Here is a 23,469-nt window from a genome sequence, read left to right on the forward strand (position 1 = left end):
TAATGCCAGGGCACTTAAACTCTGCTAAAACAAGGCCAAGATTGCAGCTCACCATTGGACATAGCTCTGTTGGCTAAATGAAATGGGAGGCAGCCTTTGGTTGAGAAGCTTATGAAGTTCATGCCATGCTGCACATCCTAGCAAAGCTCAGAGCGCAGATCTGGATGGGCTCTAGCAAGCAATTCCCCAGGCTCTAGCTGCACTGCAGGTTAGTGATGGTACCACACACAATCCTCTACATGACCATTAGCTCACAGGGCTTCAGATTGGCAGGATTCTTCTTCTGTTTGGTACTTTAAATGCAAGAAAAATGATGCTAAAACCCTCTCCGGTATTTTACTCTCAGGAGTTATCTTGCTGCATAATCATTCAGGTGGAAAATAGTAACACACTTAGGGAAATAAGCAGCCAAAATACATTGTGGTCAACATCATTTGACCAAACAGGTCCAAAAAAGTTCAACTTCTTCAGCGTGGACTTTCCCCCCATCTCCGTTTACTAGTTCCTCTGTCTCCTTGAGCACAGATTACAGAATCTTCTTTTGGATAATATGGACATGTCCCTCTTTGTAATCTTGAAGATACCCAGCACATTGGTTTGTCCTGTCACTGTGCTGCTTGGCTTATTTCCCATACGTAGAAATATTTCCCTGCTTCAGTAATTTCATAAAGCATCTAAAAGCTTTTCCACTTGAGTTCTGACTTTGGGAAGGAGAGCTGGAGTTTTTGCTGTGCCACTTAATAGACATTTCCATTTCCAAATACAGACGGATGATGCTTGATGTTTCAAAGGGATGCAATGACATTGCTGGTTTGGTATAGCCTTCTGGCACGAAGCTTAGAGACTGATGTTAATGTGGGAGAAAGGCTGAGTGAATAAGCAAAGAATCAGAAATGGATGCGTTTTCAGCATGAGTAAGCGTTGGAGGCACTGCAGAAAGGAAGCTCGCTGGACTGCCGTGTGTGTGTCTTCCCCATCGGGTGGGATCCAGGCGATGGGAGCATCGTGCCATCTTAATATGGAACAGCATTTCATTAGCAGTTGCACAACTCATTTATAACAGAGAATCTGCAGTATCACTAGCAAGTTACCAACCCATCAGTCACCGCTCTTACAAGAAACATCGTACCAGCACTGGAAGTGGGACAGGCAGGAAGAGACGGGGCAGGGCAGTGGAATGGGGGCAACCACGGGTCCACGAACCAGGTGCCTCTGGTTCCTTCATGGCACCTTGCCTGGACACGACATGTTCTGCTGCGCTCCACCATTTGCTTGGCAGCTGTATTTTCTGCTCCATTAATAACCCCCTCCCTGCTTCCTCTCTGCTCAAAAGGCTCTCAGCAGACTAAAAATCAAGCTGGCAGATTTTATGTTGAACCAAGTACTTTCAAACCATATTAAAGCTCTAAATTATTAATAGCAAAGTTGTAATGTGCCAGTAGGAAGCCAAAAGGCAGTTTAGGAGGGAAGTGTTGGTAAATCAGGAGCCAGCATCTTAGTCACATCTTTTCCATCGCGCCACTGCTTCTAATACATGAGGTAATTCTGCAAGTCTGGATGTATTAGTCACCAACAAATTGTATTCACAATTAAGGAGAACTCAACAGTCCTCCAGAAATCTCTCATTTTTCTCTGGCATTCAATCCACTGCCATCTTACGTCCCCCAGAAAAGAAAACTCTCCCATCTGCCACCCCAGCAACCGTATGGGATTCTTGGAAAATGAAGGCAATTAAAGTCCCCGTGGGATCACAGCCTCCAGATCAGCTGGGGGGTGTTTGGTAGGATCAAATATTTGAGGTAAACACATCCTGTGCATAGGGCAGCCCTGCTTTGCTGCTGAGCATCGTTTGCCAACCATAAGCAGCTCAAACCTGACGTACAGAGTTGAGGGTGGCCTCGTTACGGGAAGTCGGAGCTGCAGGAAAGCTCACCGATACGTAAGGAGGCCGTCCTTGCTGCCAGCCACCGTCACCCTGAACCCAGAGGAGGAGTCCCCCAACCCTCCACCCGAGGCTCCTGGAGGACCTGCACCACAGCACCAGCCCCGCGCCGCCCCATCACCCCAGCCCCGACAGCCTGCAGCAGCGTGGCTTTGGGCTCAGGGCAAGGGGAATCGGTCTTTATTTCCCAAAACCAAAATTCCCTTTTGCTGGCAGGACGTTCTGCTGCCGGGAGCCAACAAGGGGGTGACCGGATTGCCTGCAGTGCGGCAAGGGCAGCTAGGGAGGGAGATGCTTGGAGCTGACTATTTTGCCCCACGTGCTCTCTGACTCTAACGTGAGCCCCCCAAAAAGTAACACTCTGCAAACAGACAAGGAGGTCAGTCGTTGCGGGGCGGGCAGCAGCAACCCACCCCCAAAAGCTGTTATTGTCAGCTCGCTGAAGGAAGAAAAGTTTCTTTTACTTCTTAAGTAATTTCTGGAAATGGTCAGAAAAGCTACTCCACACCGTAAAAAATTCATTCCTGGCTAAGTAATCTTCCTCGCATAATTTGATAGAAGGCCATTTCCAGACTCAAATCCTAACAAAAAACAAAGGGCGTTTATTTAAGCCTTCATCAGCGCCACAAGCTAAAACTCTTATTTTTGTATCATGCAAATATTCTTCACGCAGTGTAAAGAACTAACACCTGCCCACGTAAGTCATACACATTGGGAAAAACAATGAGGATTATTTTGGCCTGTAAAAGTGATTTGAGAATAATGGGTGAGTAAAGTCACTGCATAATAATTTTCTGCATTTACTTGATTTGCCTGATTTCCTTTTGTATATTTGTTCTTGTGCTGCTTTGTTTTGCAAATATTCTGCAAACATCAGTTATAGAGAGCTGATCTGAACATTTCACTGCAAAACCCAGACTACAATACTGAAATGATCCAATTTGATCATATTTATCAAAAGAAGTTCTGTTTTTGTTCTGTTCTTTCTTTTTCCATCTTTTTTTCACTTGAAAAACCCAAACTTTGTAATAACATTTTTGCCTCATCAGCTCTTATCAGCAAAATCCTCCTCCTCCAGTTGCACATCCCCTCCCAGTGCAGCCCAGCTGGGAGGTGTGAGCACGACAACCCTCCCAGTTCATTGGCCCAACCTCAATTGCTCTGCCTGCAATCAAGGTGCAAATGTAACCTGTTATCCCTTCCCATTAATCAAATACAGTGAAGATTAACACATTCAATTCACTTTTTTTGGTTGGTTATTTTTTCACTTCTTTTTGTAACATTTACGTGCTCTCCCAAGTCTCCCTGCGGGCTGCACCCACTGCTGTGCCCAGAGTCCCCAGGGTGTTCGGTCTCTGACCCAACCTCCTGCCCAAGCAGGGCTGGCGGTGAGACTGGAGCAGGTCAATCCACCAGGGCTTTGAAACCTCCAAGGACGGAGGTTGCAGGCACTGATACCACATTAGTATTACACCATTATACGTGGAAGAGTCTGGCTCTTGTAAGAGACCTGAAAGACACTTTTTATCATGTAAAACGTAACTAAAGCCACAGAAAGGCACATAATTTTAAGTCCCATCCGGGGCTGCCGTACTTAAAAGCTACAGATCTATTGGACAGATGATTAGTTGGTATCATTATGTGAAGAAGCAGTGGTTGGGGGGCAAACCAGCATGGGCTGGAAGAGCCCCAGCTCCCCTGTAGTCCCCAACGAACAGCTCAGGCTCAGCCTTGGCTTTGTCATATAGAGACCTCTTTGCCTTCAGGCTCACGTGAAGGTGCCTGCACAAACCCTTCCTGACTAAGCCAAATTAGTCCTCCACTCCTCCAAATTACAGCAGAGCAATCAGTGAGGCCAGGCGAAGATCCATGCTGCTACCTGAAGGCTGATGCTATTGAAGAGCGTGCAGGGACAGCTGCTGAAGCTCTCCTGCATCCACCACCACCACGATGCCACATGGCAGCCTGCAGATGGACAGGCATCCTGGCTGTGCTTAAAGAGGGGATAAATTCTCTCTGCTCCTCGGAGTTCCCTGGCAGGGTCTCCATGAGCAAGGCTTGGGCATTTGTTTAAAGCAGGCAGCTCTGTTTCCATGCCTGCGGCTCCCTCCCTCTCCCTCCACTCCCACCGCTTTAGCCTGGCGTGGGGAGAAGCCAGAGGGGATTTTCCTCTCCTCCGCAGGGGACACAGCTGCTTGCGTTCATGTTTTTCCAAGTGCCGGTGCAGACAACAACAAAAGATGAAATACTGCTCCTTCCTCCCGTGATTTCCTTTCCCACTGTCCGGTAAACCCAGCCAGGACACCTTCACTGCAGGAAGCCTGCGGACCGCTTCAAACCCGCCCGGCCTTGCCGGTGCCAGCTGCCACCGCGGCAAGGTGCCGGCAGCCGCAGGGCTGAGCCGGGCGAAGGGGAGCGACGCCAGTGCGCGGGGGCAGGCGAATAATTGGCAGCGGTTCTTATGCTACTGATAATTTCCCAGCTTAGCACAGCCTTGTCAACAGTGTCTGCACAGCGGCTTGGGCACAGCCAACATGCAGCTGGACGGAAAGCGGACCAGGGCAAATTAATCGGCGGGCAGGATCCCTTACGGTGGCAGAAAGGACCAGGGAGATTGGGTTACCTCCATTTTAGGTTAAAGTGGTGGCGTTACAGCTCCAGCTAATTTATGAAGTTAATTAGGCACAAGGATCTTCTTTCAGAGGAGACAGGATGTCTTTGTGAGCCAGCAGCCCTGTTTTCCTCCTGCCCCTTTCGGGGGAAATTGTCAGCTTTTTGCTGGGAAATTGGATCGCGCAGGAGAGGGGGGTGGCCAGCCCCGGGACAGCCACCCCCCGGAGGTGGTCCCCATCTGAACCCCGCTCACGCACCGCTCCTCCGCCCGCCCCAGCTCATTCATAGCCCTGGCAGTTGTAGCTGCTGGGCGACTGGGGAGGTTTGGTACATTTTCAACATTTTCAGTGCCTGTGTGGTACAGCTGGAAACCAGCACTACCTTCAGAAAACACTCCCACATTCGTTAAAAGACTTTTACATGGAAGAGTCTAGGCTACATCCTTGATTTTGAATTAAATCTGCCTGCAGAAAGAGGAACTAAAGAATGCGTTAGGCCATTTCTTTAAAATACTCTGTCCGTGGTGACATTTATAGGTGGCAGAAAGTCCTAATTTACTATCATTTTGCTTTCAGCAGTCTCAATAAAAATTTTGGCTAGGCTCACACTTGAGAGATTCTGCCCAAAAGAAACTCAGATGCAGACTGAGCAGAGATGCTTGAAGCAGAGACGGGATGCGGGGGCTGAGCGGGCTGGGGCGAGCACTGCGTGGCAGCCATGGAGCAAAACACACACCAGGACCCGCAGCTCAGCCGAAATCAAAGGGGAGAAGGGAGATGGCAGGCAGCAAAGGGAAGAGCGAAAAAGAAAGGACTGGCCAGCAAGAAGATGAGTCTGAGATCTGCACATCAGCTCCTAACAAAATACAGACTGTTCTGTTAGCTGCCCCAGGGAAGGCTTTGTTGTAGCATCTTTGATTCCTGCATCCATTTCCCCACAATGGCCGTAATGTATTTTCAAATACTGCTTTATTTGAAAGTAAAATTTCCATTAGCCAATATTTGTCTGAGGCAGTTTCTTTGAAGAAAATACTGCTATGCAGCTATCTCCACACTAATTATATGAATTAAGAAAGCAATGAAAGTGCAATGTCTGTATTTTCTTTCCCGGGCTTTCAAGAACGCTGTCTTTTAAGTGTAGGTGCCGCTGAAGTTTAAGGAGCTTTTTTAGATCTCTTGGAGGGAGATGTAATTTAATTCTGTTTGCGAGAAGCACCCTTAGATGTTCCCAGAGCAAATCACACAAACAGAGCGGTGTTGTTCAAAGGCAGAAACTTCTGAAAAGTCTCCTGAGAGGCAGCACTGGGAAAAGCTGCGGACAGCAAGAGTCAGGCTGGAGGAGCTGGGGGACGGCCTGGAACACAGAGCCTCTGAAGAGGCTGTCCGCCTGTCTGTCCGGCTGCGAGCGCCCACGCACCCCATGCGGGCGATAGTGCCCAGAGGAGCACACCCACGGTAACTCCAAAGCAGCAGATTGAAAGCAACCACGTAACTCATTCCTGCTGAGAAAGGGAAGATAGGCGCCTGATCCCGTTACTAAAAGAGCTCGTAGCCTGACAAATTACCTTTGTTTTAATGGATGAGCCTGTAGAAAACATTTTGACGTATGACTACTAGTTCACATGGGGTTAGCCACAGAACTGGAGACTTATTTTATGAGAATATTTGGCTTAATTTTCAAGTTCAATTTGTGGAAAGTTTCTAGACCAAGAGCCAACTAAAAAGTGAAAGAGCTAAAGCTTTGAAAAGTTGTTATGCCAAACTCTAGGGGATATGAAAAGCCCACACAGCAGAAAAACAGATAAACGATCTGTCTTCAATCTTTTCCTTCTGTGAGCCCGAAGCAAGGAGCCCGCCGAGCCGAGGTGCTGGGGGAGCTGGCGCCCCTTCAGCACTGGACTTTTCCTCTTGGCCGAACAGCCCTAAATATCTCGCCTCAAATGGAAGTTTGGAATTTCCCTCTGCCCTCCCAAAACACGGTCACTGCTCTTGTGGCCTACAAGCATCGTTCTTTTTCACGTATCTTAAAATACCTCATGGAAGCATACAGATGCTTAGAAGATAAAACCAGGATTATTTAAACACAACATAGGAAAGAATTATGAAATATATACATATACATGTATATATATGCAAGCTTTAAAATGTATTGCCATCAGCAACTAAGCCTCAGGTATATTTTCTGTGGAGTCTACTGAGTACGCTGCTTGTGTTTTTCATGAAACAGGTTTAAGGATGTTTGTCAAACCCTTGAATCACAAAAGTTTATGGAGTTTTCTAACTGCAGGCACAATCTAGGACTCCCAAGTTAAAACTGCTTTAAAAAAAACAAACATACAGACACCCTTAAAACAGTCTGCACCAAAAAAAATAAATAAGTCATAAGATACTTTGAATATTATGTCATCTGGAATAAGCCAAGCAACAGACTGGGAATTTTAGGATCTTTTCTCAAATAAGAAAACTAGGAGATAGGCGGTTTCTGTTTGAAACTGGAAATAATCTCTACTCCTCTCGAGCACAAAGCCAACCCCACGTCTAAAATACAAAATGCAACGCACCCCCGGAGACGTCTGCCTGAATCCCCCTGCCTGGCCCAGCGCAGAGAAATGCCCCTGGCCCCTCTGGCAGATAACCAGAGTAGGAAGCTCGCTTTGCCGGCTGGAGTATCTGCCTTTTTGTTGCAGAAACTTGGCATTTTCCCCTCTCCCCAGGTCCCAGCCCACCCTGCAGTGCCACCAAGCGCCCTTCAAACCACGCTGATGGTGAGCCTCTGCGGCAAACTCATTTTTCTTCCTGGCACGGAACCTGACACCTCATTTTTGCTGTGCTGTCCCCAGTCTTGCTCTTGTAACCTTTTAATATTACCTGTGACTCCAAATAGGAGAAGAAATAATTACATTTGGGGTAACGTCACCCCAATCTGCGTCAAATGCCACAGGTTGACTTTCTGCTGCTGAGGGCAGTTTCATGACCGAGAACCCTCTGCCCTTCCAGACAAAATTATGTGCAGATCTGTTAAATAGGGGTGTCCCAGGGCTCTTCCCCATTTCCACGAGCAATGCAGCAGCACCTCGCAGCTCTGTTAGGAGATGGAAAAGATGCAAACCCCAACCAGCCACACAACGAGGTATCAAGGGAGAGGAAGACAAAATAATCGTGTATCATGACACTGCTTGGAAGGCAATGCTTTGAGCAGCGATTTCCCTGGGGACCTGGGGTTGGTGACCCGGGGCTGGGGACCGCCCAGGGCACCTCTCACACCAGCTTCAGGCCATCCCACCCCACTGGGACCACAAATGTCAAGTGTAAAACCCCCAATCCCAGCATACAACCACAGCCAGGAACAGGTCTGCTTATCTTAAAAAGAAATTTAGATAAGGCTTTTCCGGAGGAGCTATGATTACAAGATTTTACCTAATCCCTAAAAAAAATGCCATTTTTTTGTTTGGCAGTCAGAAGATCCGCCCCTCAAGGCTGGCCTTCGCAATTAAAGCCCAGATTAGGCAAAAGCCCAGCGTTTCGGGGTCTGGGCCAGGCTTTGCATGGCTGCACAGAGCAGGGCTGGTGGGAGACGCTTCTCTCCAGCCCGAGGAGTTACCAGCTGTGGTTCGCTGTGTGTCACCTAATGGTGCCAGGCACAGACCGGGTGCTCAGGGCTTTAATCCCCCGACGAAGGGCAGCAGAGGACCCGCGGTGGCGGAGGAGGGTCCTGGGGGGAGCTCGGCCCCAAGCTGCTGGCTCTGACAACGCCTTTCCCAGCTCTTGGCTTTCGCTGGAACCGCAGTGGCTCCCGGCCAGCCGGCCACAATGCGGTGGAAGGAAGAAGAAACAGCTTTGTTTTGCCCAAAGCCTCACAATTAATCAAGTTCTTATTTCCTTGCAGTCCCACTTTACCTACCCGAAGTGCACCAGGCAATTTCTATTGCCATGTAAGAGTCCAGGCACCCTGCACCTACCACAAGGTTTTCTTTGCAATTTTGTATGAACAGAGAGAACCAGAAAATGAAGCTAAAGTAAAAAAACCTCTACCACGGCAAGCACTGCTCGGATGGCATTAAGAGTTCACTGCAATGTAGGAACTTCCCAAGCAGGCTGGTGGCCCCGACCCTGCTGGCTGCCGTGCCCTGCGCCACCCTCCTGGGCACCAGCTCTCCCACCCAGGAGGAAGAGGACCCCTCTAAGCACAGATTATCCCATTTTTATAGCGACGCACATCAATACAAAACCCGAGTACATTTTCCCAGTCTTTTTCCACATTAAAAGTGGGGCTGAATATTGGCATGGGGGGGAGAGCGGGTAAGAATCCAGGTTTCTCAGGGACAGGAGTACTTGATTTACGAGAAAATTTCTTAAACAGAAGTCCCAGAGATGCCATTTCAGAGGCATTCCCAAAGTGGCTGACAGGAAGGCAGGATGAGGGTGGGACTCGCTCCTGTGCCTCCTGCACCTCTAATTGACTTTATTCTCCACGAATATAAACAACACGAGCAATAAAACAGAGCCACGAAAGCTTCTGCAAAACAAAGGCAAGTGAGCGAAAGGGAGAGGAACTGAAGAGGTCATGCAGGTTAAGGGCTCATTTCTGACACACCACAACCCCCTCTTGGACGGAGGATGGACAGGCAGATGCTGCCTGCTCTCTCCTGCCTGATGCTGCCTGCTCTCTCCTGCCTGCTCCATCCAGCTCACCCCCAGGAGGGGCAGCCGGACCTTCCGCCAGCCCGCCCCAAGCCCCAGCCCCTTTTCAGCACTGCATCAAGGCTTCACCAGCTCCCCTGGTGACGTGCAGGGCAGATCTTCTAGCTGATGGTCTCTGTATGGTCTTACGTTAATCTACAGATAATTTTTTTTCCTCTGAAATGCATTGCAGGGTTCCTATCTTCTGAACCTCATTCATCCTTCTGAAACAGGTAATATACTTATATATGGAAAATACAGCTGAAAACCATGAAGCGCATCGGTTCTGCACCTCACATCATTTGATAACAGGGAAGGGATTATTTCAGAAATACTCTGACCTGTAAGCCTGACCTCCAAGAAATGCTGGTGCACAGAGGGAAACAGAAGCTCAAAAATTCCCCGGCACTTCGGAGGCTCTTCCACACTCTGGCACTGCCACGCCTTGCAGTTAATGCCAGAATGATTTGTGCAATCCCAGCAGAAGATGGGAATGGGTAGTGAAAGAGGGGGAAAAAGGGGGAAGAGGATGGATGTTACTGAGGATGTATGTATAACTTGCCAGCTCCCAAAGCCCTCATGAGGACTGGGCCATGCTGAACCAGGCAGCAACCAGCTGAGATGAAACAAAACCGCTGGACCGGGATGTGGTTCAGGCAGACAGCTCTGTGCCGAGGGCAGACTGGAGCTGATCCCGCTGGTGCTGGCAGCACACGTCCCCACCGCCGCAGCCTTGCCGCTGCAGCCCGCTGCCATGAGAGCAGCAGCTGGCTGGGCTGGAGGGCAGAGACACCCTAACGCCCTCCTGTGCTGCCGCTGGCTCTACGACCCGAGGGGCAGACCAGAGCCTCGGCAGCCTGCTGGCACCATACCCCCTTATTCATCACACGGGATGACATCATTTTCCTCCTTCTGACACCCAGCAGAAGCATTCAGCTGACAAGGATGGCAAATCTTTTTGCCAAGTCAGCAAGATGTTATCTGGTGAGTGCAACAGTTCCTTATTAACCATCTTCATTTACATTTTAAAGGTGTGAAAGACGCGTCTGTAACTAACGAGCATCTCCCTTGCAAGACCGGCTGGTTCCACTTCACTCGCCGGCTCATCGAACACCACTGTCAGAATTAGTAACTTCAGCTGCAACCGGACATTTTCCTAGCTTGAAATGGAACACTTCTGAGCAGCTGCCATGCCGGCTCTTACTGCCGAGTCCGGTGTGATAAAGACGGGATTTACTTGTAGGATGTAAATCCCAGGGCAGGACAGAGGGCAGACTCAAGACTGCTGTTGCTGGTGCTGCCCCTTGGACAAACCACCTTGGCCTCTCCACCTCTATTTACCCAACTAGACACTTGATATATCAGAAGTATCTGTAAAATAAATATATGAAACTAAAAAGCAGCTGAACATTTCTAGAACCTTAACTAAAAAGGCAGAAATGACAGTATTTTGTGATGGCAGCTGACAGACATGGAGATCACCACTGACAGTAATCGTGGGTTAACTCGGCAGCCATGAGAAAGCTCAGCTTTGCCAGGACTGCACATGTTTACTGATGTTTTAAAGCACTGTTTTTATAGGAAAATAGATCCATTCTTGAGGACAGGTTTCTTCCACTGTATGAGTTAAGCTGGCCGAGAGTCGGGCTGCCCGGGCGACTGCCGTATCACCCACCGGAGGCAGCGCCCCTTGGAGCACTTGCACACATAACCGCTTTGCCGTGCTTTCATCGAGCTCCGCTCGGAGAATAAAATGGCACTGCCTCACAGCTTCTCTGTGCCGAATACAATAAAAGCTGAATATGGCTGTAAAGAGTTCTTGGGCTTTCACAGCCTGCGAGTAACTCCCCAGACACGCTCTCTGTGTGCCTTCAGGGGGGTCTTTCTATAAATAAAAGAAGTTTATTCTAACTGCCAACTTCACACGGCATCCAGAAACCAAGAAACTCCCCCCTGAATTCCTAACCAACGCCAGCTTCTGCTGCCCTTTACACCTGGCTAATCTTGCTGCTGTCAGCATAGGAACATGGCTCCTGAAATAAGAAGGGTTTGTTTTTACAGTAATTTGACTAATGAAGCAGCCTACAGTAAAGTTCACATCACTCCTACTACTGACGACTCCACAGAAGTTTAAAAAAAAAAAAAAGCAAAACTAAACACTTTATTTTTGCTGCAGAGATCTGCATTCTGCGCGGGTAGAGGGAGAGAGCTGCTGAATAAGGCTGTGTCATGTTTACGTAGTTATTTTTCAGAGTGGAAAAAGTGACTTAAATTCTGCAAGGAACCAGCAGCATTTAAAGATCTATTTACCTCTCCTCGCGTGCTTTGGCTGAGGTGTGTCACAGCTGATAATTGCTGAAGCTGTTTGCATTTTTAAGAGATTATTTATCCCAAAAAATACTATCCTATCCTGTTTGATACATTGATGATGCCACACTGATTTGTCTGCCATTAAACATGGATTTGGGATCATGAGGGACTTCAGAGCAGAGCACAGGGATGGGGCAATGGGGAGACGGTGCGGTCCTTCACACGGCGCGTCATGGCCACCAGCACCACGGTTTCAGCGTGCCGTCACCCCTCTCCTCCGCCAGCCCATGTCTCCCCTCCAGACAGCTCAGCCCGATAAGAAGCCACTGCTGGAGGCTGTTTTGCAAATATATTAATACTTGAAATCTCTCTCATTTTCAGGCAGGGAAGGAGAAATGTTCAAGTTTTAACTGGGATGTCTAATGAAGATTTATTCTGGTCCTGTAAATCAAAAGCACATGGGAATAACCTCTCTTCCTTAGATTAACTGGGTTATTTTTTTCGTGACCACTAGACCTTAGATCCGCTCCTCATTTCTTTCCATACCCATGGAGGGCAAGAAATAGCCATACTTGGTCAATGAGAAAATAAAATAAAATGCAAATAGACACATGATGACTAAATCCAAGCTTCCCAAAGCTATTATTTCCCTAAAGGCAGAGTCTCTGTGGCTCGGCCTGCCCCGTGGCTGCAATGGGCACTGCCATCGGTCCCTGCCGTGGGCCTCGGCTCTGGGCGCAGCCTCCCCCGGCCAGGCGCTGCTTCCCCATCGCCGGGGGAAAATCCCAACTTCGAAAGCCTCCGCCACTCCGCCGGGATCGCAGACAGGCCCAGAAAAGTGTGGAGAGGGGGAGACACCATCGAACACAGGCAGCGTTGTTAGGCTGGTTGAGAAATCGGATAAAAATGCCTGATAATATTTCATTTTGAGGGAGTAACAGATGATATTCCCTTCATCAAGTGATTTTTTTTTTCCTGAATTCTTTATTTTTGACTTGGTTTGCACCTACAAGGCTAACTCCGAGGGCAACCGGTAGAGGTGTTGACTTTGTGAAGGCAGCTGCTCTGTAATTATCACACCAACACAAAACCGAGCAGACATGGACCGGCACGTGAACCCATCCTACGTTAAAAAGACACCAAGACTGCCAAGCCATGTACTCCAAATGCTGAAACAAGCCCTGGCGAAGCTTCGCCCTTTGGCTGCCTGACGGCAGGGCACGCACTGGGCCCCTCCGCCTCTCCCAGGGAAAGCGAGAAGCATTAAAGGAGAGATCACATAGGCAGGAGGGCAGGGAAATTAAGGCCGTAGGGGCCGTAAGGGAGCTTTAGTTCTGGCATTTCCTCGTGCGTGAGGACTCCCAACCTTGGGGGATCCCTTCCAAAGTCAGGGAGCTTCTCGGAGCTTTAGAGAAGCAGAGCAGCCCCAGCAGGGTCGTGTTGGGTCAGCCCTGGGCAGGGCTGAGCCTGCCAGAGCCCCAGGTCCAGGCTATTTAGTAGCTCAGTCCTTGCTATTTTTAGAGACACCCACTCACACAGCTGACGCTCGAGTCCCACCCCACAGAAAAAGGCATTTTTCTGTGCCTGCTCAGCACAGGTTAAGCCTCCTCCTGTGCCTCCCGCCGCTCATCCCACTCCCACCCCAGCCCGGCGGACCCCAGACCCAGGCGCTGCCTCCCCAGCTCCTGGCTGCCTGCTCGACACCCAAGCACACGCACGCCTTGCACCCACAGTGCTTCCTCGGGGCATTAAACCAAAGTCATGCTGCATGGGAAAAATAGCCAAACTTCTGCAGAGAGCACGAGCAAACACGCCGTGGGGAGCCATCGCTGTTCACACGGCGACTTGCAGGACAGATTTGAGCACATCTCTGCCCACAGCTGGGAAGGAAAGGTCAGGCGAGCAGAAACAGCCAGGTTTCTCCCGGGCACCCTGCCATGAAGGCAGACCAGAAATGGGAAGTTTTTGCCTCTGAGAACGCTGCTAAATAATCTTCCAACAGAGACAGACGGTGTTATAACTTCAGAAATCCACAAGCCTCTAACAGGGCATTAGAAACCTGTAAGAAGCAACTGTTCAGAAACATCCCAGAAGTCCTGTCAGGCTGTGCTTCACTTCGTCAGAGGCAGTGGAGCAGTCCTTCGGTGGCAGCAAAAAATTAAAAGGGGAGTGGAGGATAAAATAAGTGCTCAGAGCCACCACTGGGAAACATTACTGCAAAGACGTAGCCAAGGACTTTAACAAAATAAAACTGTTAAAAAACCAAGTGTTTCATATTCTAGTCCTGTTTGCTGGGCATGAAATAGCAGCCAGCCTGTCTTCCCAACAACAGCCACCCGCCACTGCTCTCCTTGGGAGCAGCAGGATGGTGCAGATGGAGCGGGTCGTCCCGGCACTTGCCCGAGGCCGGCCGATGGAGGGGTGCATGGCTACTGCTGAAATGGGGCACCTATGGGACCCAGGCAAGCATCCCTCGGGCTAGCTGTGAATTTTGGGTGCGCTGCTACCCACCCCAGCCCTTCCTGTGCGCTTCTGATGCTCACCTCCCCTTCAAAAAGAAAAGGCAGAAGCCCTCTGGGTGTCGTTTGCAGGTATGTACTTAGAAGAGCGCAGGCTGGCAATTTCGTGGAGTTGAAATGCAAAAATGCAGCCCATCGAGTTACCCGGCTAAACATCATCTGGCCCCACCCCACCTTCAAAACAGTCCTGCACAACAAGAAATTACTGTGAGAGAAGAAACTGAAACCCTCGCGACTCCATCTGCCTCCTCCACGGAGTTTTGACTGCTGTTTATTTTCCAAACTGTAACACATGAGTTGTTCAGCTTTGCAAACAACTGTAAAAGCCTGCAGCAAGTCGCAGGTAGGAAGCCAGCCAGAAGCACCCAGTATTATACCCAACAGCTAGTTTAAGACTAAGGTATTACGCTTATTTTAAGCACTAAAAGGTGATTCGAATGAGGCTGTGTAACACAGCCTGGCTACTGCTGCCTCGGTTTGCAGCACCCACCTCTGATTTGGCCTCCACCAGATTTAAGCGCTTGGAGCGGCTGCCCATGCACCCAGCACAGCGGGGCCCTGCATGCAGCACAGGTCTTTGAGTAATACAGGGCACACAGATGAGACTAATAAATAAATAAAACAGAGAACAAAAAATACAAAGCAGGCACCAACCAAGGTGTCAGTAATCCGCAGTGATACACCCCACGTCGGAGGCTTCCCAGGTATGCATTGCAAAGCTACCATAGCAAGGCGCTTTTTTTAAGGGATTTTAAAAACCACAATCTTAAATCTTCTGCTTTTCATAATCACACAATTTAGTTTGAAAATTTCCCCCGCTTCAGCTGAAGTATGTATCCATGCTAGAAACACAGCACTTCTGGTTCTTGTTTTGCCATGTTTTCTAAGGAAGACATTTTCTGCAACAGCAGGATAAAGAAACTCAATGCTTATTTAGAAACAAATCCCCCTCCCTGGGGCTTTGGTGGCCCCGGCAGCCAGCCCGGTCTCTCCGCGCCCTGCCGCCGCAGTGACAGCTCCTGGCATGGGACAGCAGTCCTGCTGACTCACGAGTACAACTCCCGCCCAGAGCAGTTTTTCCATAAAAATAAAACCAGCCCTAATAAATAAATGCATTCCCATAGTAAAACCCCGATTGGTGGCTGGGAAGGAAGAGCCTTTGCCCTCCAGCAAAACAATTTCCCTCCTGGTTGGTGAAGGAGGACCATGCTCGAGGGAAGGCAAGGCTGAGAACAACCGTGTTCCCCTTGGGAGGAGGACGGGGCAATGGCACCAAGGTGCGCGGACCTCGGCCCCACCGTGGGCGCTGCCGTAACGCTCATCGCGCCCAGAGGCTGGGGAAGCGGCACGCACTCGCGAGGGGGATTTAGGAACGGGCTCAGCTCCCCATGGAGCAGACCTGGGGGACACATAAGCATTTAGAAAGGAGCTGAGAGGCTTTTGTAAACAAAAGCTCAAACAAACATCTCTAATTTCACAGATAGTGTTCACAATTTTTAGCATTGCACATTTAAAGGCAACCTTTGAATGCGCTGGTGCTCACTGCAGCAGAAGAAAAAAAAAAAAACAAAACAAAATTAGAAATCCCCCAGACTTGCAGTCCTTAACGTTTGTACTCCAGCAAGTCTCCCACTGAGATCAACAGGAGTTGTTTCCACAAGAACATCAGTTTTCAGCTTAATAAGAAGCAAGAACCTCAAAATGATCCAACTCCTTTCCCTGCAGTTTCCCAAAGCGCTTTTGCAGAGGGCAAGTAGCTGTGCCACAGCTCCCATGCAGTCCGGAGCCACCGTGCCCAACGTGAAACATCACGTGTGGGGACACCCCACTGGGGCTCTACCAAGGCTTAGAGGATGAAGGTGGAACCACTGAATCCAGCTGCAGCCTGTGGGGAGGAGGCAACTAATGATGGAAAGGTTTGATGGTCTCAGCCATCCCTGCTGTCACCTGGGCTGGAGAGCAGCTCCAAGGCTGACATCCCTTTGGGGCAACACCATGTCACAGCTTTCCCTGAGCCCAGACCAGAGTTTGGTACCTTGTGGCCAGCAAAAAAAAATGTGTTTTCCCCTTCACAGCGGTCACACTCTGCCCGAATCATAGCACATGTGAGGAGGTGACACAAAGCCACTGATGTGCAACTCACTGATGCCATGAGACAACATACGCAAAGGTTTCAAAGCGACATTAACACCAAAAGGCTCATTGTGTGCCCGCTCTGCCCTTTGCCCTCCCTAGGTGGGCACCCATCTCAGGACAGCTTCAGCTGAGACTGGGGCCTGGCAGGACGGTGAGGCCGGACAGGACACCGGGGTCACCGTGCCACCCTGCCCACGCAGGCGAAGGGCAAGAGATGCACCAACACCTAAAGGCACCAAACCTCAGAATAAAGCAGGGAAAGGCCCTAATTAATGAAGGCATTTCCCCTGCGTGGAAATCTCCAACAGTCCATTTTTTTCAGTGATGCATTTAGCAGAAAATAAGGAGTAGGTCAAATTCTGGTCGAGGAGTTTTTAATTTACTAACCTTTGCTGTTGTCCCGTTAGGAAAGCAGAGGTCCCTTTCTCAAAAGGAACACCGAATCCAGGATTCTTTTGTACTTGTTCTCTTAAAGAGTTTCTTGTTCAGAAAGAAATCCCTTTTTCTTTCAAGGAGGAAAATGGGACTTCCTGGCCTCCGCACACCTGGAATTTTACAGCTCATCAGCTGCAGGGTTTGAATTTTGGCGAGTGCTGGCTCCCAGCTCAGGCAGCTGATCGGCTCATGGGCAGGCTGCCAGGAAAGCCAGCCCCTCCTGAATGGGTCCTCAAACAGGATGGCCCTGGTCCACCGCCGAAAAATTACAGAAAATGGTGAAGAACGCAGGAAAAAACCCAAAGTCCTGAAGCAGAGCTCAAAGATGGGTCTCACAGGACTGGCAGAGAATTTGGCACAGTATTTGAAGGAGCACAAAGGGCAAGGCACCCTGAGACTTTCCCCGCTGCCGTGTACCCTAATTGTGGGTCTGTTAATTACAGGGGAGCACCAGAACCTCTTGCACGGCAGTAACAGATACTACAGACCAGCTGCAGTGTGCATAGCTGCCCAAGGCTTCCTGCAAAGCCCATATTACTCAGCTGGTTAAAAAAACAGAAGCAGCTTTATACAGATATTATTTGGGTAGTCCCGCAGAGCAGCAACGACAAAGCCGCCGGGATACTGGCACCATTCAGACACCCTGCCCCGACCCAGTCTGCAGCCTGTAAACAGCCGCGGGGCAGGGCTGGGGGATAGACCTGCTGCTGGCAGCTCTCCTCACCCTCCTCATCCTCACCACTGCAAACCCACACCCCCGCAAACCCACACCCCCGCAGAGCGCTGACCACTGAAAGCAAAACGCCACGGACCCACCGAAATCATGGGCACAGACTTGTGCTCATGGGTAAGCGGGCACAGAGGGGCTGAAGTGACATGTATACATACTGTTTAAAAAGAATGAAATTAAGTCAGATGCTTCATTTCTCATTGAAAGATTGGATTAAAGGTATTTGATTTAAATATTTGAGGTTATAGAGAAGAAAATATTTGCATTGTGGTATTACCTTGAGACTCACTTTTCAACCTTTAGCTCAACATTGACGGAAAACTTGTGTATTCCTACATGTGTACTGGATTTCAGGAAAAGCACCAAATGCCACAAACACTGTCAGAGCCATAAGAGCTGCCGGTGCTACCCTGCTAATCACTATTTCACTTCACAGAATTGTAAAGGCCCCTTAACTGGTGGCAAGCAAATGGTTTCACTGCCGGTCTGCTCACTTGATTCCTCAGTAACAGCAAGATGCCTCCATTCCCCAAAGCCCCACATAGCTTTAACTGATTTATTCTGCTGAACTTCTTTATGATTTCCTTTAAAAAAGAAATTATTAGGAAGAGGCAACTCTTGGAATCTGAAAAACTGCGAACTTGGCAAACAGTTCCTGTGAGGTCACAGCAAGACTCGGGCTCAGAAACCCTGCTGTATTATAAGTCACATAATTTTTTTCCCCTCGAAGGATAAATAAACTAAAAACATCCCGTTGGGGGAATGGTATGTCACTGACTTCCAGAGCTTCAACCGACAGTACAGACATGAGATATCTACGCATCTTTACTCAGTACATAACATACATAATGCGCAACCTTAATTTAGAGCCATCCTACCTTTTGGATGCTCTATTCTGCCACCACAAGACTCCTTGCAGGTGGCTTTCTCGCAGTAGGTAAATCCCCAGCAGAAGGCGAGGCACGGAGCTGAGCCTTACAAACCCCGTTCCCGGAGCCAACACCAGGCGAGGTCAGCAAGAGGCTGGGCTGGTTTGGTACTCATGCAGCTCAGGGTTTTAGTGGCAGTAATGGTGAGGAGAGAGGCAGAGCGGATGGATGAAAGCCAGAGCCTGTCCTCTGTTGACACACACGCTCACGCAGGCAGTAGCGCCAGCTGCCTGCTGCGTACTTACCTTTCTGCCCGTGCAAACCACTGCAGGTAGGGGCCTGAGCCGTCTCCACACGCTGGCAGCGAGGGCTGCACCCCAGAGCCCCCCAAAACCCCAACCCTTGCTGCCAACCAAGCCAACAGCAACAAGTTTCACAATCTCTACCAGAACCTGCCATGGCACTTATCCATTTTGAGTCCTTAGCAATCCTTCCACTGATAACCAGAAGAGAGCAGCTAAAGGAAAAATGTCACTTTCTACTCTCAAGGGACTGGGGGCTTCTATGGTTGAGTGGGAACTGGAAGTGTCTGGAGCCCGTGGGAGGACCGGAGGGGTGGGAAGGAAGGTCTCCCTTAATTGAGAAGGTCGCCACATAGGCAAGGCCATAAAATGCCATGGAGGGAGCAGCATTCCTCCCAGCTGATCCGCGGGGACAGGCAGGGGCGTGCCGAGGAGCGCTGGGAGGAAAATTGGCTTCAGCTTGCAAGGACTGCAATGGCTCTTGAAGATCTAAGCAGATCTTCACATGCACAAGGAGGGGAGGTTCTGTGGGAAAATGCTATCGGGCCCGGCAGAGCCACAGCAGGAAGGAAATTCCCCCAGCAGAGACGGCCATCGGCGCGAGGGCTCAGCTGTGTCAAGTTCAGGGGACTTCATAAATAACTCGGCCGTCCCCAGGGAGTCATTGCTAAGGTCGCTATTTTTTCCCTTGAACTTTCCAGATGAAGGAAGCAATAGCAGAAGCAATGGCACAGATTTGGCCAGAGATCAACTGTACTGACAACAGTCATAGAATTTAACTCAGAAGAAAAGTCCTTTGTGTTTGCTGGAGTTATCACCAGATGGGTCGAGCAGTTCAAGCAGCAATGTGGAGTTCTGCTCGAAAAATATTCCACATGTGCAAAATAATCAGAGCTGAAACTCGCCGGCAGATATAACACCCAGTAACTAATTCCACCACTTAGACTGAGTTAAAAATGCAGGGCACACGCTAGGCGCCCGTTAAAAATTAAAATGTTAAATTGTATTCTTCAACAAACTGCTGGGATTCAGAGTAAGGAACAGCCCTGATTAAAGATTAAGGACGGAGAGCCTATAAAACACTAATTACCCCTGTACTTACAGTGAATTTGGCCTGTTGGGTTTAATTACTTCTAGTTCAAGATCACTTGAGTTCAGGCTGGGCTGGGGAGCGCTGCTGGAGTTGAGGAAGCTGTTTACATTTGAAGAGATGACGGATTCCAGGCTGGAGTTGATGATACTGTTCCTGTTCTCCTCTAAAAAAACGTCAAAAACCAAGAATCATCAGCCATCAGACACAGCTGCCATTGCATCCGAAAGAGCATACTGCTGCAAAGGCATCGAGCGTTCCTAGTAATAATCCCTGCCCTAATGCAAACAGGGCAGCATCTTACCAGACCCCAGAAGACAGGCGGTGAGTTTACAGTCATGTTTTCTAGATATTATACATTCAACCGTAAGAAATACCAGGTACTCTTTTTTTTCTTTTCCCCTGAAGATACAGCTACATTTTAAATGAATACCATTTTTAGTAAGAAAATATTCATTTTTCTCAAGGCATTCAAATTTTATGTTCCCAAAGACATTCAAAGTACCACACAACCTGAAAAAATTAAAATGCGAACTACATACAGGAATGGATTTCTCTGTGACTGAAATCAGCTGCCAAGGGACTGAGCATTTGCGCGACTGAGCAGGATAACATTTTAGAGTAAGAAAAGGACAGATCACCCAGTTAAAGTTTATCTCAGAAAAAAAATGCTTCAGCTAGGACTTGACATCAACTACTATCGATCTTTTCTGGCCAGGTCTATAATCCAAAAGCAGCAGAGGAGAAACGGGACGGGGTCTCCACTCCATTTCACCTTAGCTCTTCTGAAATACACAGCAGCTGTTGGTCAGAAACTCATATTCTGATTATATCCGACCCGAAATAGTGCCTCATGCCCGCTCCCGCTGTAGTGCCGGCTGTACTGTGTCGGGGAAACGCTGGCACTGCTCTGCTGACAATCTGGACATTTCTTAGAGCTTCTCATTTCTCTCGATCATATTGTGTTAAGAGATTTCCCCTTATTTGTGTCCTCAGCAGTGAGGAGTGAAAATATTATGCATCCCAAACCGACATCCGCAGCATGGGCTCCCTCCTCAGCTCTACGCCTATTTACCTAAAATCACATTAATTCATTTTCCTAAGATGCCTTTTCCGTATAAGCAGTAATTGTAATTGTGAAAAAGCAATTATCATCATTGGTGGCACGGAAAGCAGCCCTATTGCAGAGAACTGCTACTTCTGTGATGATGCTTTCCTGAAAGATGGGCACCTGCTGGAAAATATGAGTCCTACTTCAATAAATCTTTCAAAAATTATTTTTCAAATGCACACTAATATGATCAAATTACTACTAAAACCCACATAGTAATAGGGAATCCCTTATTCTCAATCCCTTTAAATTGTACACCTCTGCCTGTGTTAGAAGTACATCTAATACTCATCTGTATCCTGTACACATTTAAAGAAGGATAAAACAGCGGAAGAGGAACTCCTGGGATATATGAAAAGTTAATCCTGAATATACAGCAGAAAGAAACCGCCTACATTTCCGTAAAACAGCTTGGCAGGAGGGCTGTCTCAGGTGCAGAGGAGCATGTGGCAACTCTTTGCCACCACGTCAAAGAGAAAAGCCTACGCCAGCAAAAGGTTTGTGGATGCCAGGGGAAGAGCAGAGCCTAACGCTCCTCGTCACACGCCCTCGCTGGAGCTGCTGCGTTTCCCTGGTACTTGGTCAAATTCAGAGCGCCCACGTGGCAGCGAGACAGACTAAAACTTGGTTTAACTCAGGTTGAGCTTATCTTCGAGATTAGCCAAAACCAAGGATGTGTTAATTATGTTGATACATGTCAACACGTTCCTGAAATTGCATTTCATTAATCTTGATAAGCCACCATGGGAACAAGCAGCACATACACTTCTCTGTCCCTTCCTTTGTTCCTCCAATGCACTGAGTAGGATTTTTTGCCCAGCCATGGTTTCCAGCTCACCACCATCTGACATGCCAAAAGGAAAGTACAGACAATCTCGGCAGCTTTGAGCCATACGGTGGCTCAAATGACAAGCCATGCTGTCCCTAAACCACGTCAGAAAAGCTCATAAAGAGTGATTGCCCCAGAGAGGCAGGTCCTCTGATACGAAGCTCCGAGGTCGCAAAAGCCCACCTGGGACTCCGAAGGCATAAGCACTTTGTGATGAAAAACAGTATCCAGGCAGAAGATAAGAGGAAAAAGTGAAGAAAGGCAGAGCACTGACCTCCACAAATACTGACAGGCAGACACAGGAGCCAGCAGATGAGAGAAATGAAGCTGCCTACAGACCTAAAAACCCCAAAAGGCCAATCCGAATCACTCCTCTGTTTTTGCATCTGCCAGTACAGGTTTGGAACAGTGCTGTGACAGGCCACCTCCGTAGTGTGTAAAGGTGGCCAAGCCCAGGGACTGCCCACGCTGAGCCCCACCAGGCTGAACGGCCGTACCAGACGCTGTGGGGAGCGCGGACCTGAGCCGCTGGAGCGTGGTCTAACACTATGTCTTATTATTTCCAAACATTTTCTGCCCGAAGTTGAAGTCTGAATATAAGCTCTGTAAGCCTAACAAATCAGTGTCAATTCTCTGCCTAATCTCAGAGCTAGCTACCAGCCAATATTGAATTAAAGTCCCTATCAGCCAAGAAACTGGAAGTGTTTCATCTAAAGAGGAAGGGAGATGAACGGCAGAATCTGAAACTCTTGCTTTATTTTTATTTCCTCCTTTTTAAAAGGCTGATACTGTATTTCGCTTCATGTTTGTAAAAGCTTATGTGAAGGATTCTTTGCTGTGAGATTTAATTTGGTCTTACAGCTACAAGAGCAGAACCGCCCATCAGCTAAAGCGTTTCTTCTCTGTCGCACAGAAGGCAGAAGAGCCACTTTGCAAACCACCATCCGAGCCGGGTGCGAGAAGGGTCACAGCCAGCCACGCTCTCGTTGCGGACCACTGACACCCCCCTCGCAGCACAGCCCTGGCCACTGCCACCGGCCCTGGCTCCTGGCTGCATCTCCTTTCTGCTGGCACCACGGCCCAGCTCCCGCCAACGAGAGAGCTACCGTTAATAAACCAAACCAGCAACTTCTCTCCCAGAGCCCCAAAACTACCTTTCCGGGAAGGAGGGGCTTAAGGGAGAGCTGGACTTGTACGTTTTTTGCAGTCCTCCCTTCACTAAACAGCAAACTCTCCCGTTGCTGAACTGCTCAGCCAGTCTCAGTTCCCTCTTTTCCAGCTCGAGAACCAGCAACATGTCGGAGCGAGGTTGAGTTTTCACTGCTTACCCAAACCCTTGCCAATCTTAATGGAAAGTAAGTCAAGCAGAGCTGCAAGAGCCTCACCGAAGCCTCCGGCTTCGCCGGGCTCTCCTCCAGCAAACGCCACACCTTGCTGGAGAGCAGGGCAGCAGCTTCTGGCCGATAACCTGATGTAGAGCACTTTGATAAGAGTTATCCACAGGGACCACAGAAGGGATGACAAAAGCACTCTACATCACAAAATACAAGCCAAGTGCCAAAATGCTGTTTATAATGAAGAACTGATAAGGAACAAAATAATGTATTTGCTGGGTTAACCACACTTCTTTCACAATATCCACTCAGTTCCTGGGTCAGTTGTGGACAAAAATGTGCATGTTTAACAACAAAATAATCACTATAATTATCTAATCTGCTTTCTTGCATGATCTCGTCTGTCGAACATTATAATTTTTGACTTACACACAGCTTTGTACGATGAATTTTAGTGAAAATTTTAGACAGATATTTGACTTCGATGAACAGATTTCAAGTAATGGAAAACTCACTGTCCCACTTCTTATTGTTAAAGTGCTCTCAGTCTTAAAAAATGTGCACTTTGTT

The 23,469-nt window shown here is 48.6% G+C and overlaps 1 protein-coding gene across 8 annotated transcripts in view; it reads right to left on the bottom strand.

Annotated features, from left to right (window-relative positions):
* ARHGAP26 (Rho GTPase activating protein 26) overlaps nucleotides 1-23,469 on the bottom strand; it is a 150,209-nt gene that overhangs the window by 15,306 nt on the left and 111,434 nt on the right. For 7 of the 8 annotated variants that reach the window (XM_087753845.1, XM_087753847.1, XM_087753843.1 and 4 more), the window contains exon 20: nucleotides 19,638-19,791. The exons of the other annotated variant lie outside the window; for it this stretch is intronic. In XM_087753845.1, coding sequence (XP_087609971.1) covers nucleotides 19,638-19,791 — 154 coding nt within the window. The remainder of the gene's footprint in view (nucleotides 1-19,637; nucleotides 19,792-23,469) is intronic. 8 annotated transcript variants of the gene reach the window in all.

The sequence above is a fragment of the Nipponia nippon genome, unplaced genomic scaffold, assembly GCF_047370975.1.
Source record: "Nipponia nippon isolate SJK-2023a ecotype South Korea unplaced genomic scaffold, ASM4737097v1 scaffold_17, whole genome shotgun sequence".
In the NCBI taxonomy this organism is placed as follows: domain Eukaryota; kingdom Metazoa; phylum Chordata; class Aves; order Pelecaniformes; family Threskiornithidae; genus Nipponia; species Nipponia nippon.